The 13,280-nt window shown below is 38.8% G+C and overlaps 1 protein-coding gene across 3 annotated transcripts in view; it reads right to left on the bottom strand.

Moving 5' to 3' along the window:
- Nucleotides 1–13,280, bottom strand: part of gabra3 (gamma-aminobutyric acid type A receptor subunit alpha3) — an 85,412-nt gene that overhangs the window by 19,949 nt on the left and 52,183 nt on the right. For all 3 annotated transcript variants that reach the window (XM_051401944.1, XM_051401946.1, XM_051401945.1), the window contains exon 5: nt 3,747–3,967. In XM_051401944.1, coding sequence (XP_051257904.1) covers nt 3,747–3,967 — 221 coding nt within the window. The remainder of the gene's footprint in view (nt 1–3,746; nt 3,968–13,280) is intronic.

Below are 13,280 nucleotides of genomic sequence, written 5' to 3' on the forward strand. Positions count from 1 at the left end.
ACAACAAAGAAAAAATCTCCAGAGAGCACCAGAGTTTATTTCATTTGGTCAGATGGGCCGAGCCACGAAACGCACTCTGTAAGTAAATAGGGAAATGGTGCATATTATCTCACTCATACATGTTTAATCATCATGGGGATTACATTTGCTGAGTTCAAACAAAACAGCAACCCATAAAACTGTCCTACAGTGGACTGAGTTACTCATAAAATGGACCACAAACTGGGTTATTGTAACTCAATTACAACATTTATAGTCCATGCATCAATCCAAAATTGGGTTATTTGAGCAACCAGGATAGGAACATCTGAGCAAGTAAATGTAGTTATGTGTAATTCTCATATGTCAGCTGTGAATATAACTTGATCCTTTCTACAGTTTCATGCTTGTATTTTTTTATTTTATTTGTTGTATTCCCTGGTAGCGTGTACAGATTTTACATGTAAACGTGTATACGTGTATACGTGTATACGTGTATATGATACGTAGTTTCATGAGTAGATTCATTTGGTCTCACCATTGTCAACACGGGTTCATGTTGCATGTTCCATTTATGAAGTTTGTTGCAGCCCCAGTATTAAAACTACTATTATGGGCCACTTCTACAGACAAACTTATTGTTCCTAATTAGCTCCTTGTTTTGCACTTGCAACAACTCTGTGATCCTTTTTATTACACCCTCTTGGCTGCTCTCTGGTGCTGCCTCATTACAGATAAGTGGCTCAGTAACTACGACAATGAATGCAATACAACATCAATCAAATGTGAGCAATGGACGCTGCATATTATACAGCACTTAAACCAGCAAATAATCGACGAAATTCATCTCATTCCTTAGCTGTTCGGACAATTCTGACAGAAACTAAACCAAAACATAAAATAAATAAGTCAAATAAAATAAAAGATTACAGATGACAGAATAAGAATTACCTTGATCAAAGACAACAAAGCAAGTTGTCTTTGTGCAATGGAAAAAGTTCACATTAAGTATATAGCAAGACCAAGAGTCTACACCACTGCTAGTGGCCTGTGAGGCTATGCTTTTAAGCGTGCTCAGTGTCAATGCTAGCTAGCTTATTTTTAGCAGGGATCGTTTTTTACCATGTTTATCATCCTACCTAACATTCGCTACTGAGCACTATACACAAAGTACAGCTCAGTAGTTTTGACCTTATGGTGATGCTAGATATAAAGTTACGGGATAAGCTAATTATTTGAATTAATCCTGAGGAGGACATGAATGTCTTTACCAAATTTCGTAGTAATTTCTGGAATAATTGCTGAAACATTGAGCTAAAAACCAAGTGTTGGTGTTCAGTTGGTGCTGCTGGATGAAAAGTGAGGGGATCACCAAAGTCTGTAAGATTCATTCTGGGGACCATGAATGTCTATACAAAATGTCACAGCCATCCATCCAATAATTGCTGAGATTTTTCATTCTGGACCAAAGTGGTATACTGACCAACATTGGCACCTGCTATGCCACGAGCATGGCTAAAAGGCAAGATATTGTGTGGATTATACAGTACAGATAGTATTTATTTATTTATTTTCGTATATACTAAATATAACATACGTTCTAAATCCAACAGTTTTTTATAAGTCTGTACTTTAAGGTAGCATTGCACCAACTGTACTTGCACAGCAGTGAGTGTTTAGTCGTACATCATTGCTCCAGTGGATCCTGATTTAAAAAAACTTTTCACTCTGAATGGATATCCCCAAATATGGCTGCACAGTTGTATTTGTTTTTGGTGATTCATAAGCTGTGAAGTCCAATTCAGGGATTTAAAAATAAATAAATACAAATAAATAAATAAATTATTGCAAGTTTGAACCACAAATATACACCACTGCCTTTGATGAGTACATTTAAAATTTTAATATTCTCTATCAGGGAAACATAATTGCTTTAGTAGCCACATAGAGTTTGAGTTAAATTGAGGTGAACTGAGAGTGAGTGATAAACGCTCTCACACACAAAAACGAGACTGCAGCAGCACAGGCAGACAATACCAGCTCCCTCAATTCAAAATAATGACGCAATCCTGCAGAGCGGAGGCCTTCGCAGCATTTGTCAGCTCAGATGCTGTAGACGTGCTGATTAAAGGGATTTAAGTGTAAATCAACACAAGGTACCACTGTAATGTACTTCAGACTAAACTTTCTTTAAGAACAGATGGATTTATTTTCTAAAGCCTAATACCTGTCAAGTGTGCTCAGGCAAATTTAAGTTATCAGTCTCTCCATTCCAGTGCTTCTAACAATACAGCCAAAGTTTAGTCATTTAGATCCCCTTCAACTAAACAGCCAATGCTCCATTATGAAGGTAAGGTAGCCCATGATTTGAAGACTTTTTTGCTCTAATACTCAATAAAAAACACAATGCATATTAACCATGGGATTTCTTATGACATTGTCCTGCTGTTAGTTAAAATAGAAATGGCCAGAAAGAAGACTTTTAATAGCATGAATAAACCACAGGTTTTGAATAAACCCCACTGCAAATGTAATACCTCCAGAAATTAAGTTTGAATTGGTAGCTTGAACATGAATACAAATGTGGTGAGAGATGGTTTATCATACTTTGCTTCATCATACTTCTTCATCATCTTACCACACATTTACTCAGTTGTGTAAACACGACAGAATTTGTAATACTCCATTTGAGCTCAGATGTCTTTTTGGCCTTGGCAGAACTGCAGCTGCATCAAATCTACTCATGTGGGACTACAAAATAAAATTCTTTCACTACTTCATTTTCACCCTTGGAAATCAATACTGACCTTGTGGACGAGCATCATAAAAATATTTCTTTTTTAAGTGATTCATGGCTTTGATGCAAAGCTGAAGGGAAGGCTGATTGACAGATTCAATGATTAAATGATTATTAAAAAAAAATGTACTGTAAATAATGATAACTGAGAGTGACTGTCATGGTAGTTGACGCAATTTACATTAACATCCACACAATGCCTACCTTTGATCAGCTCCCCACAACTTTATTTTAATCCCTTGACTGTTCATCTCGCACCACCATGACACTGACATGTGGTTTTAAGTGTCTCAACAACTATTGGATGAATTGCCATTATATTTTGCTGCAGGTATTCAGGATGAACTTTGGTCATCCTGACTTTAAATCCAGCACCATCAGCAGGTCAAAATCTCATTTTCATTGACTGTGTAGTTTGTTGACTTTCTTTCTGAACTATCCATGTTCAACACGTCACCCTTTGTTACATTGCTACGTTTGGCACTGTTCCTTCTGGCTGCCATAATTTCAATAGTAACTTAAGTTGAACTGTAGTTCAAGCTCTTGTGTTAATTTCAGTACACAGCTAGGCTTATACAAGCACTGTTTATAAGGTTAATGGCCCCCCAGCCAACTATTTGCACCGTATAACATCATTATTGTTTCTGTGGTGTTCGGCCTCTCACCAAGCTTTTAACCAGGCAGTAACATACTGTGAATCACAGCTGAGCTGACAGTGAGGAGCTCCGCTGCTAAAAGCTTCTGATTTGGTCAGTGACCATGGTGATTCAGTGAAGTCTATTCAGATGGAAAAGTCTGTGTTAGAAATTCATTTTTACATGTATGGAACACTGATGCCTGCCAGCCTCAGCCGGGTTTAGTCCTTATTAGCAAATATTAGCATGCTAAGACTCTTAGTCTAGTTAAAGTACAATATTCAACACAACAAAATGTCAGCATTGACTGGGGAGGAATTTCATAAGTGGCTCACCTCATTGTGTAGAGAAGTGTACCATTGTCGACTAGTCGTAGCAGTTTGTTAGGAGTCGTCATGTTGTGGGCCACAGATTTCTTTCCGTTGTGGAAAAAGGTATCAGGAGTCCAGATCTTACTGGCCAGGAGGTTGTTGAGGGGTAAAACTTGCATAGGTCCGTCAAACTTCAGCCTCTCGTCCCTCCAGCTCTGACGGAAGAAGACATCGATGGTGTACTCCTGAGGGGAAGAGAGTGCAGATTAGTTGGCAAGAGTTTACAGAGTTGGAACATGGCACTGGTTATATAGAGGAAATCCACATGGTTGGTATTTAACCCTTTAACATTAATAGACATTTTGACTTTAGACATTTGACCATTTAGGTAAGCCATGCTCAGTCACTGATTTACTTAATGGGATTCAGCCACTGTTATTAGTTATACCTGTTATCCTGCTTTCGATGAGAAAAAAAAGAAAGTTTTGTCAGAACTGGAGAGGTTTTCTTCAATACGCTGTTCCCCCGACTGGCTTCAGTAAGAGTTTGAATATGTTACATGATTCGTTGACCTGATTGGTTGAAGTACGCCCACCACAGACACTGATAGACAGTATGTTTTGAGAGTGCCTGCCCTTTCCCATACATTTTCCACCAACAACTTCCCCATCTGGTGCAGTCTGGGTACAGGTGTGTGCCATGCTTTACCATCTGTCAGTGTCAGACAGCTTTAACAGAAAAACAGAAATGTAATCTGTCCAGCACATGTATCCTCAGTGTACACACACAAATATAGATAATGTCACACCAATTATTGTCAAATATGTTGTATTTTTAAAATGATGTATTCCTGCACCATGTAATTACTACTCTGCTAACAATGCAGTGTTTATCTAGCCTAACCATGGATTGAGACACAAATGAGCCTCCACGAGAAACCTTGTAATACATCTGTTTCATGTTTTATTAATATGCAACAAAGTCTTTCTGTTTTGTCACCAACACATGACAAGTAAATAAAATAAAATGAATGCAGGAAGTAGCCAGTCAAAAGGAATTTATTTCACATTATTCATTCAATAGGACTTGGTGTCCTAGCAACAGACTTCCTCATCAGCTGCGTACAAAGGCTGTGCAGACTGAAATCAGCCGTCTTAACAGAGTGAGACTGAGGTAAGCTGTCTGTATCTCACGTAGCAGTACACATTATCGGTGATCAATAAAAGCACGCAGTTTGTGTCTCTCTTTCATCCTCTTTGTGCTTTTGCTTGTACAGTGAAAGGGTTTGCCTACTGTACTGCTCACCAGTGAGCTGTAACTGGCTTCTCCCTTTGCGACAAAACTCATAAAGCCATTTCTCAGTGGCTTTAACAACAGGAAGCCAGCATCCTCAGCAGGGGAGGTGTACAGCTTCCACTCAGCACATCAACAGGGCATCTCTAAACAGCGCAGGATGGACGTCTGTTAATTGATGTGATTGACCTCCTGGCGGCCTGCATACCTACAGTACCATGAAAAAAGTAATCACACTGCATCTGTGCTGGTGACAGTGCTGTTAATAAAGCCCGCAGAGAGCTTCGCAGACAGATGAAAGCTAGAGTGTGACAAACCCGTTTCCCTCAACCACTGTCTTCTTTTTCCTACCTATTGAGTTTTGTACCTCATTTAATTGCATTCTCTGCTCAGTAATGTCTACAACATCTACACCTCTAATAAAAAAAAACACAAAAAACCCTCAACTTTTAATGCTATTTATACCACATTGAGTTTGTTCATGAATTAGCCCAGTGCAGGCAACAAAGGACTCTCCAGGCCACAAGAAAGAGACTGATGAACACACACAGGCACTAGGACACATGCTATATGGTGATTTATCGTTCCGTGTTCCTGTGTATGTTTCACCAAAACTTTCCAGCAACACTACAAGAAAGTTTGTTATACGCTCACAGAGAAAGACTGGACCATTTAAATCTCCATTACCACAGTTATACACAGTGTATGCACTTTATTCTTCTTGCCCTTTCTTTACGAGAACCAACAACACTGCCAAATCTCATCCCAATCAGTGTAAAACCTCCAATGATGAAAAAATAGATACAAGTTTGCTTGGCCCAGCTGGGCGAAGCCATCATTTGTTTGTTCCCCTTGGACAGAAATCTTCTGTAAACACAGGGAATTAATTTAAAGATTGAAAGACAGGAATGAGGAAAAGCATAGTCAATCTCCACACAAGGCCAAATGGCACAATCAGTTCAAATGCCAGCTGGTGTTCCTCCAGGGACTGAGTGATTGATTTCTCCTTGACAGAGGAGACTGAGCGAAGCATCTACCCAACACTAGTTTTCAAATGTCTTTTTCTAATAGCATTGACGATCATGAATAGATTTACTATAGCAAACAACTGTAACTTAAATGGCACTTTAAAACACATTCATGGCACCTGAATGACAGTGTTACAAATAGATTCATGAGTACAAATTCACTCTTCACAAATAAAATGCAGATTTTTTTATGTATGCCTGTACATATTTCTGGCATCTTGCCTTTATTAGAAAGCACAAGATAGAGACTCAGCTTATGTGGGGCGAATAGCTTGCCACAACAGTTCCTTGAGGGATTGGAAGTGGGCCATTGGAGATAAGTTGTACATGTCTTTTGGCATCAAGACACCCCTACATACAGATTAAACAATTCTTTTAAATGTATCCAAAATCTATTAACTATTTGTATTTATATTGCAGATTACCTAAATATAATGAAATCCTGTATCTGACAAAAGGATAAAAACAATTAACTGTTAATAGCAATACAATGTAATTGTAGGGCTGCAAAATGATGATTTAATTATTAATTCATCAGTTTATTTTATTTAAAAATCAATTATTATGTAGTTCCTCTCAGTTTCAGCATTGCAGTGTCTTTCAGCTAATTGTTTTGGTTTTCTGGCCCACAGCGTACTGCTTTGGTTCAGCCTAGTCTGACCCACAGGAAGTAAGCTGCTGGAAGAAGCCTGCCATTGGCCCACTATTTTAGTCAGCATTCAAGTGGTTTTCAAAGTCCCTGATGCGAGGACAACAACCTCTGAGCTGCACTGTTGCATTCTGGGCTTAGCACCACCCAAGACAATTGTGATGGGCTTCAAGAAATGTTTTACCCCCTATACCAGAACGATAATGGTTTCATCCAGACCTTTTATCCAGTGTGAGACTAGGTTAAACCTCACATGCAACTTGGCTACCAGACATCCCAAGATAATTATGTTTTTTTTGATGGTGCGGTTACTTGTGCTCTCCGCAGACACATGTCAGTATGCTTTCACGTACTGGAAGCTTCACTACTGCTACAGTTAGGCTTTTGCCTGTTTCAGTATTACCTCTATCACTGAGGTGAAGAAGTCAAATCAGGTTACATTTAATGGAGTCATCTTAGTCGTTGCATATAAACAACATATATGAATACAACAGTCATGAATATTCTTGTAAACCGTGATTCTTACATACCTGATCTTTTCTGCCACATGCAGTGCAGAGCCCTATAAACTGAAATGAATTGGGTAAAACAATCTGTGTTTAATGGTGTAGAAATCACTGTCCTATATGCCATAACTAAATGTGTGTCTAATGTTTTCAAGTTGAGGTTAATTACTGAACACTTTCAGTGAATACCGTAGGATTGTCACAGCAGGGTTTCATATGAAGAGAAGAAGAATAAAAAAATAAAACAAGAGGCAGAACGAGCATGTCATGCACAAACAGAAATGTCTTCTTTGCTCACATGTGAGTGTCTCAGTGGAACAGGAGCAGTGGGGAGAAGCAGCCAATAGCAGGGCTTAAGTAGTGAGAAAATGATGAGAATGACAGGAAATGAGGAAAATGATAGGAAAGGCTGATAGGGTGGCAGTTAAGGTAGGATGTACAGCAGACTGGGCTAAATGAGTCTAGACGTTAAATAACGACAGTGTCTGGTTCTCTGATAATGGCAGGAAGGTTGTGTCTAATATCTGATAGAATATTAATGCAGCCTTTTATCTTAAATTAATGAGTTCATTAAATTCTAAACATTTAGTTATTAGATCACATTTTAGTAATGGCATCGTGTTTTAGTTTTAATTTGGTTTAACTCAACAGATATTTTTCTTTCTACGGCTTATTTCAGTCATTTGATCTGTTTTGGTTTTGCAGCCGATGTACAAGCTTTTTTCTTTGCACTTCATTGAATTATTGGGTTAATCAAACTACATATCTGCCAGTTTAAAGGCTACATTTTTTCCTTCCCTAAACATATTACAAAACCCAATTAATGATATATCTGAGCGTAGTTATCCAAACAAGTTGCATCCCGGAAAAAGACATTTTGGATTATTTCTGCACAGTGGCTCATTGTCCAGTGTTCGTACTTAGCTACAACGTGGCGTGCACATTTTGTTTACTTACATTAGCTGACTGGTTTGACAAGTTTGATTTAGTAACCCCTGACAAGATATATTTTTTGTGAGAGAGCCGTTTCCCCAATTAATGTGCAGGAATGTTACGTGTGATATATGTTATGTTGTCTTGTTTTTGACAGTCCACAGCAGACCAAAGATAACATTCTGATTAGATGGTGTGGTGATGACACAGACCACTTCCTGTAGGCATTGCATCCATTCGACCTGGCTCTTCTGAACTTCCCATTCTGTTCATTGTAATGATTAGTCAAAGATTTGATTAATGTCTTAATTACTAATCCATCTTGCTCTCGGGTTGTCAATTATCCTCTCTCGCTTCGCTTCTGGTGTGCTGTTCACCTTTCCCTGCTGGGAGTCTAACCTGTGTAAGACTTGCAATGAGCTGTGAATCCCATACCAACTCCAATTATCTTCTGTGTTCACCACCTTCTGCAGCTCTGAGGCGTAAACGTGTTTTAGCACTTGACTGTGCCACACAGTTCCGACAAATATAATCAGCCTAGAATGTTGAAGTGGTAAAGAAAGAAAGGATATGTAGCAGTGGACATGTTTATGCCAGTAAATACGCAATGCTTTTTTAAAAGAGACCATTAAATGACTGTTATTGTGGGCTGCTCTCAGGGAAAATAAGCTTAAGTGGCTCACATTCAAGAAGCTGCAAAAACAGCCGAACATGGATTGTGGTTTTATTTAAATACTGAAAAGGTAAACATGTCCCATCTTGTGTCACGTTCACTGAAGTGTTTTTGGTAATCACATTGCGATAACTGACTTTACACATTTTAATTGGCCTTTCTTCACAGCCAAAATGTACAACTCATACTGTGTGAAAATTAGTCTGGAGAAATCAATTCAGCTTTGATATTGGGCTTAATCTGCACAGTGTCTACCCGTGCCTGCTTTAAATGGCCTAAAAATAACACAAAAAAAAGAACCTTTAGTTGCCATTGCTGGAATTTTTAAGAGACAGGGTTGTCATGTGAATGATCATAACAATCTGATAGTAGTGAAAGTGAAAATGTAACAAACATTTGAAACATTTTTATTAAAACCTTGAAAAGATCTGTTGGTATGCTTTTTATTTTCAAGATAGAATAGAAGATAGAGAGACCACTGTAGAAGAGAATAAGTTATATAAATGTACTGAATTGTATGGTATTCATGTGTCGGAACATGTCAAAGTTAAAACGATGTAATCAGATGAAAAAATAATGAGCAGTAATAATGAGATACTGAATATAGCTGAGTTGATACAAGACCTGTTTTTCAGCACAAATTTCTATGGATTTTTACATGATATACACGTGTCAAACAACACGCCTTTCACAACATGAGGCTGCAATAGTGAACATGCTCCAGTCCAGTTGGATAATCTTCTTGGGGCTCAGAAAATGAATTTGTTGAATCTAGGGCCAATGAAATAGATTGCTCCTAATCTGAAATAAATAACTTCCCATCACTGGATTGTTTAATTTTCAGTGTACTTGAAAGTGTTAAAGTCTCGTGTTACCTGTGGCTGCCATTTAAAAATAAATAAATAAATAAAGAGAGTTAGTTAGAGTGTGAAAAGACTGTACCTGCTCTGCTTTTAAGTTGTTTCCACCCTGCTTATAAATCATATTGTGACACTGGGGAACATGATGACCCGTATGGTGAGTGAAATCAGCCCTTTTTTAAGAGTATAGTTATTTTTTCCTGTGTGTGTCTGTGAGACAAATTTATAATTATCATGAACAGGGACTAAAATGGGCTTGCAAGTCTTTGAACAAGGTCAACATGATTGATGCAGAATCCAAGAGTTCAACTTCAAATTTTAGTAACACAAATCTCCATCTGTTCTCCTCAAAAGACCTTGAACTGCTCAGATATTTTGGAGTTTTCCTGAATTTTAAGCACACGGCTGGGTGCTGAAAATCTCAGATACTCCCGAAATGTTTACTCCCAGAGATTGTGAAACCCTGGTGAGGTCAGGCCGTCACTGACTTCTTTGTTAAAGCAAGCTTCAGCACAGTACCTGTGACAGCCTCAATCGCTTCCCATTCCATCAGAGCCCACCTGTCAAATCCCACCATGAAACACGTCAATGTGGTGTGACATGACTGCATACATGTGACAGAGATGTGACTCCATAGACAGGAAAAAAGACGAGGAAAAATCAGAAGAGGAAATAAGAAAGGGGAGGCTTGAGGTAGGGAAACACCAACCTACTTACCAGAGATCAGCGTCAAGATCGTAAACCCACATTTGGGGTCTTTGTGTGACACACTGCAGAAATCTGCCGTGGTCAGACATGAATCTAAACAACGTGCCTTGTTATTGGCCTAATATTCGAGTTTCATTCCGATTATGCAGTTAGCTTCCTTCATGTGGCCACAGTGGGACACTAGAGGCAGATGTGGCGTATTGGGGTCCAAGTGAAGGCTGAACGAGGAGCCCTCAGGGTGAGCGAGAAGCAGACATTTCTGGGACACTTGATGTTACAGAGATGGGTAATTGGACCACTGGATGTACACGACTTAAAGTATGAGATGCCTAGGGTATAGAGTGTACTCTGTCAAGGAACATCTCAGTTTTAACAGTCTCTCATAGCTTTTATGCTCCATATTTTTAGCCATGCTAGCAGCGTAGCCCTAGGGATAGCGTTGTCTGTTGGTCTGTCCACCACATTGGTCCAGACTGAAATATCTTAACAATAGATGGATGGATTGCCATGAAATCAAGAGGATGAATCCCAGTATGTTTGCACACGTTAATGGCTCCTAGGCAATGTTTTCGACTGACTTTTGTGATCGTGCCACCAGCAGGTTTGACATTTGTGGTTTTGAATTAAATATACCTCGACAACTGTTTGATAGATTGTTCTCCTCAGGACGAGTGATTGTTGTCATAAACCAAAGTATTGGACGAACTGAAATACTGACCTGATAATGGCACTACATTTAAAATTCAGGGGATCGGGAAATACCTGCAAAACTAATGGCATTCCCAGCAGTCTCAGCTTTATTGCTTGATATTTGGCAAATATTAGCATGCTAACACACTAAACTAAGATGGTGACCATGTTCAACTATAAATTATATCTCATCAGCATGTTAGCATTGTCACTGGCACCAGCCTCTTAGTCTTGTTGGTAATTTATCAGTAATGCATTTCATGAAGTTAACTAAGTACTTAAGTCCAAACAGATGTTGAATTCAAGGTCACTTGAAGTTTATGTGGTGAATGTGCTCCAAGCTATTTAGAAAATGACACTTTTTCAAAGGTAGGTAACAAGAGCCTTTGCAGAAGAGTAGCACTCACTGACTTGGGTGATTTGGTATTAAGTGCCAAGCACAATCCAGCGCTATCTCAGTGTGCATGTGCTTCCTCTAGCCCTCTCCTCCACTCCCACAAAGCAATATGCTTATCTCCTTCCTTTTAATCCTTCAATGCTCTCCCATTCAATCTAAAACACAAGCCTTAAATACATTTCCTCATGTCTTTTTACAGCTTCAAGGTAACTAATTAATTCCAAAAATCAACATGGATAATCTGTGTTCACTTTCATTTCCACACTAATATAAAAGCTGATTTGAGTTTTTTACCTTTCTGAGTGTGTATTCTTACAGATATTCAACCAGCAGGGGTGAATCTGGGTTCAGTCTCCTGCATTGCATTAAAAGCAATGGTAGGTTTACAGGTTACAGAGTGGTATATTAGTTTATTGAGAGGAAGTACTTTGAATTTAATGTGTATTAAAGAATTAACAAGGTAAATGTAATGACTCATTAAACAAATCTGGAAGGAGACAAGTAGCTTTGACAAAACGACAACGCAGTAACACAATAACAAGAAGTAGACTAAGTTAAAATTAACTTTTTACATCCTTGGCGGCCTATAGCTGATTTTTCTGACTTTATTTTAATGATTAGACACTGGTGAATTGTCTACGATACAAAACTTTGGTGAACACATCAAGGAAATGTCTTAAAAAAAGCTTCTTTCCACCTCTGAAATACCTCCAGGATTAGTCATCTCCTCTTCTCTAACTGACCTAGAAAACTGGTCCATGCTTTTGTTTCCCAGAACTGTTTACTGCGATACTCAATACTCTGAGGCTGTCCCACTCCACACTCAAACAACACATCCGACTCATTCTGAACTCAGTAGCCTGGAAGCTCATGAACCAGAAAACTCGATCGCACGACCCTGACCTACTGTAGATTTGCCTTCTTTGGCTCTGAGCACCAGAACTCAAGAGTGTCCTCAAAGCCCAAATACAGTTTTTAAAAATCATGAAAATAACTCACCCCCTCAGTACATCACACATTTACATGAACTGTAAACCTGATCCAGCTCTCTGCTTTCTAGATGCAACAGTCTTTGTTATTCTCTGAACTTAAAAAAAACGAGCCACCATCTCACCCACTCACTCCCAGAGGGTGACCTCCCTTTTGGAAACGGGCACAGATTTCAGTAATTCAGACCCCTCATTATTAAAGTCCAGAGTCAAGACCTATTTATTTAGTGCAGCCTACTATCCACATTTGCTCACTGTACTGTATAATCGTTGGCCTTGTCGTCTCATTCCCCCCAGATCTCTCAGTGCTGATCTGTGAACAATGTTTTGTTCTTGTGGGTATCATGCAACCCCATATAATAGCTCTGCAACACATTATACCTATGTGAATGCAGAATTTGAGTGCACAAATTCATTTCCCACTTAAATTCACATGTTAAAATGCACAAAACTTAAGGTTGTTCACAGAATAACTGCCTACAACAGTGTGTAACGATACAGACAAAAAGGTGAAAAAAAGATTTTGCTTTATACACCACGTATATCACACAAATAAAAGATATACAATATAAAGATAAAGACATTGCAAAGAATGTGTGTTGTCTGTTCCATAGTGTGATGCTTCCTGAAAGCCAAGGTCTGATCATCTTTTGAGGCTAGACTGTAGAGCATCTTTAAAGGAAAAGCTTGGAGCCTTTATGCAGCGTTCATGTGCATATAGAGACAGAAAACACAGCGTAGCCTGGGGCTAGACTGAGCCTTGTCTGGGTAATGATCAGGAAAATCCTGAAATCATCCAAAACTGGCTAAGAAATGCAGATTGAAAAAAAAA

Source organism: Dicentrarchus labrax, unplaced genomic scaffold, assembly GCF_905237075.1.
Source record: "Dicentrarchus labrax unplaced genomic scaffold, dlabrax2021, whole genome shotgun sequence".
Taxonomy (NCBI): domain Eukaryota; kingdom Metazoa; phylum Chordata; class Actinopteri; family Moronidae; genus Dicentrarchus; species Dicentrarchus labrax.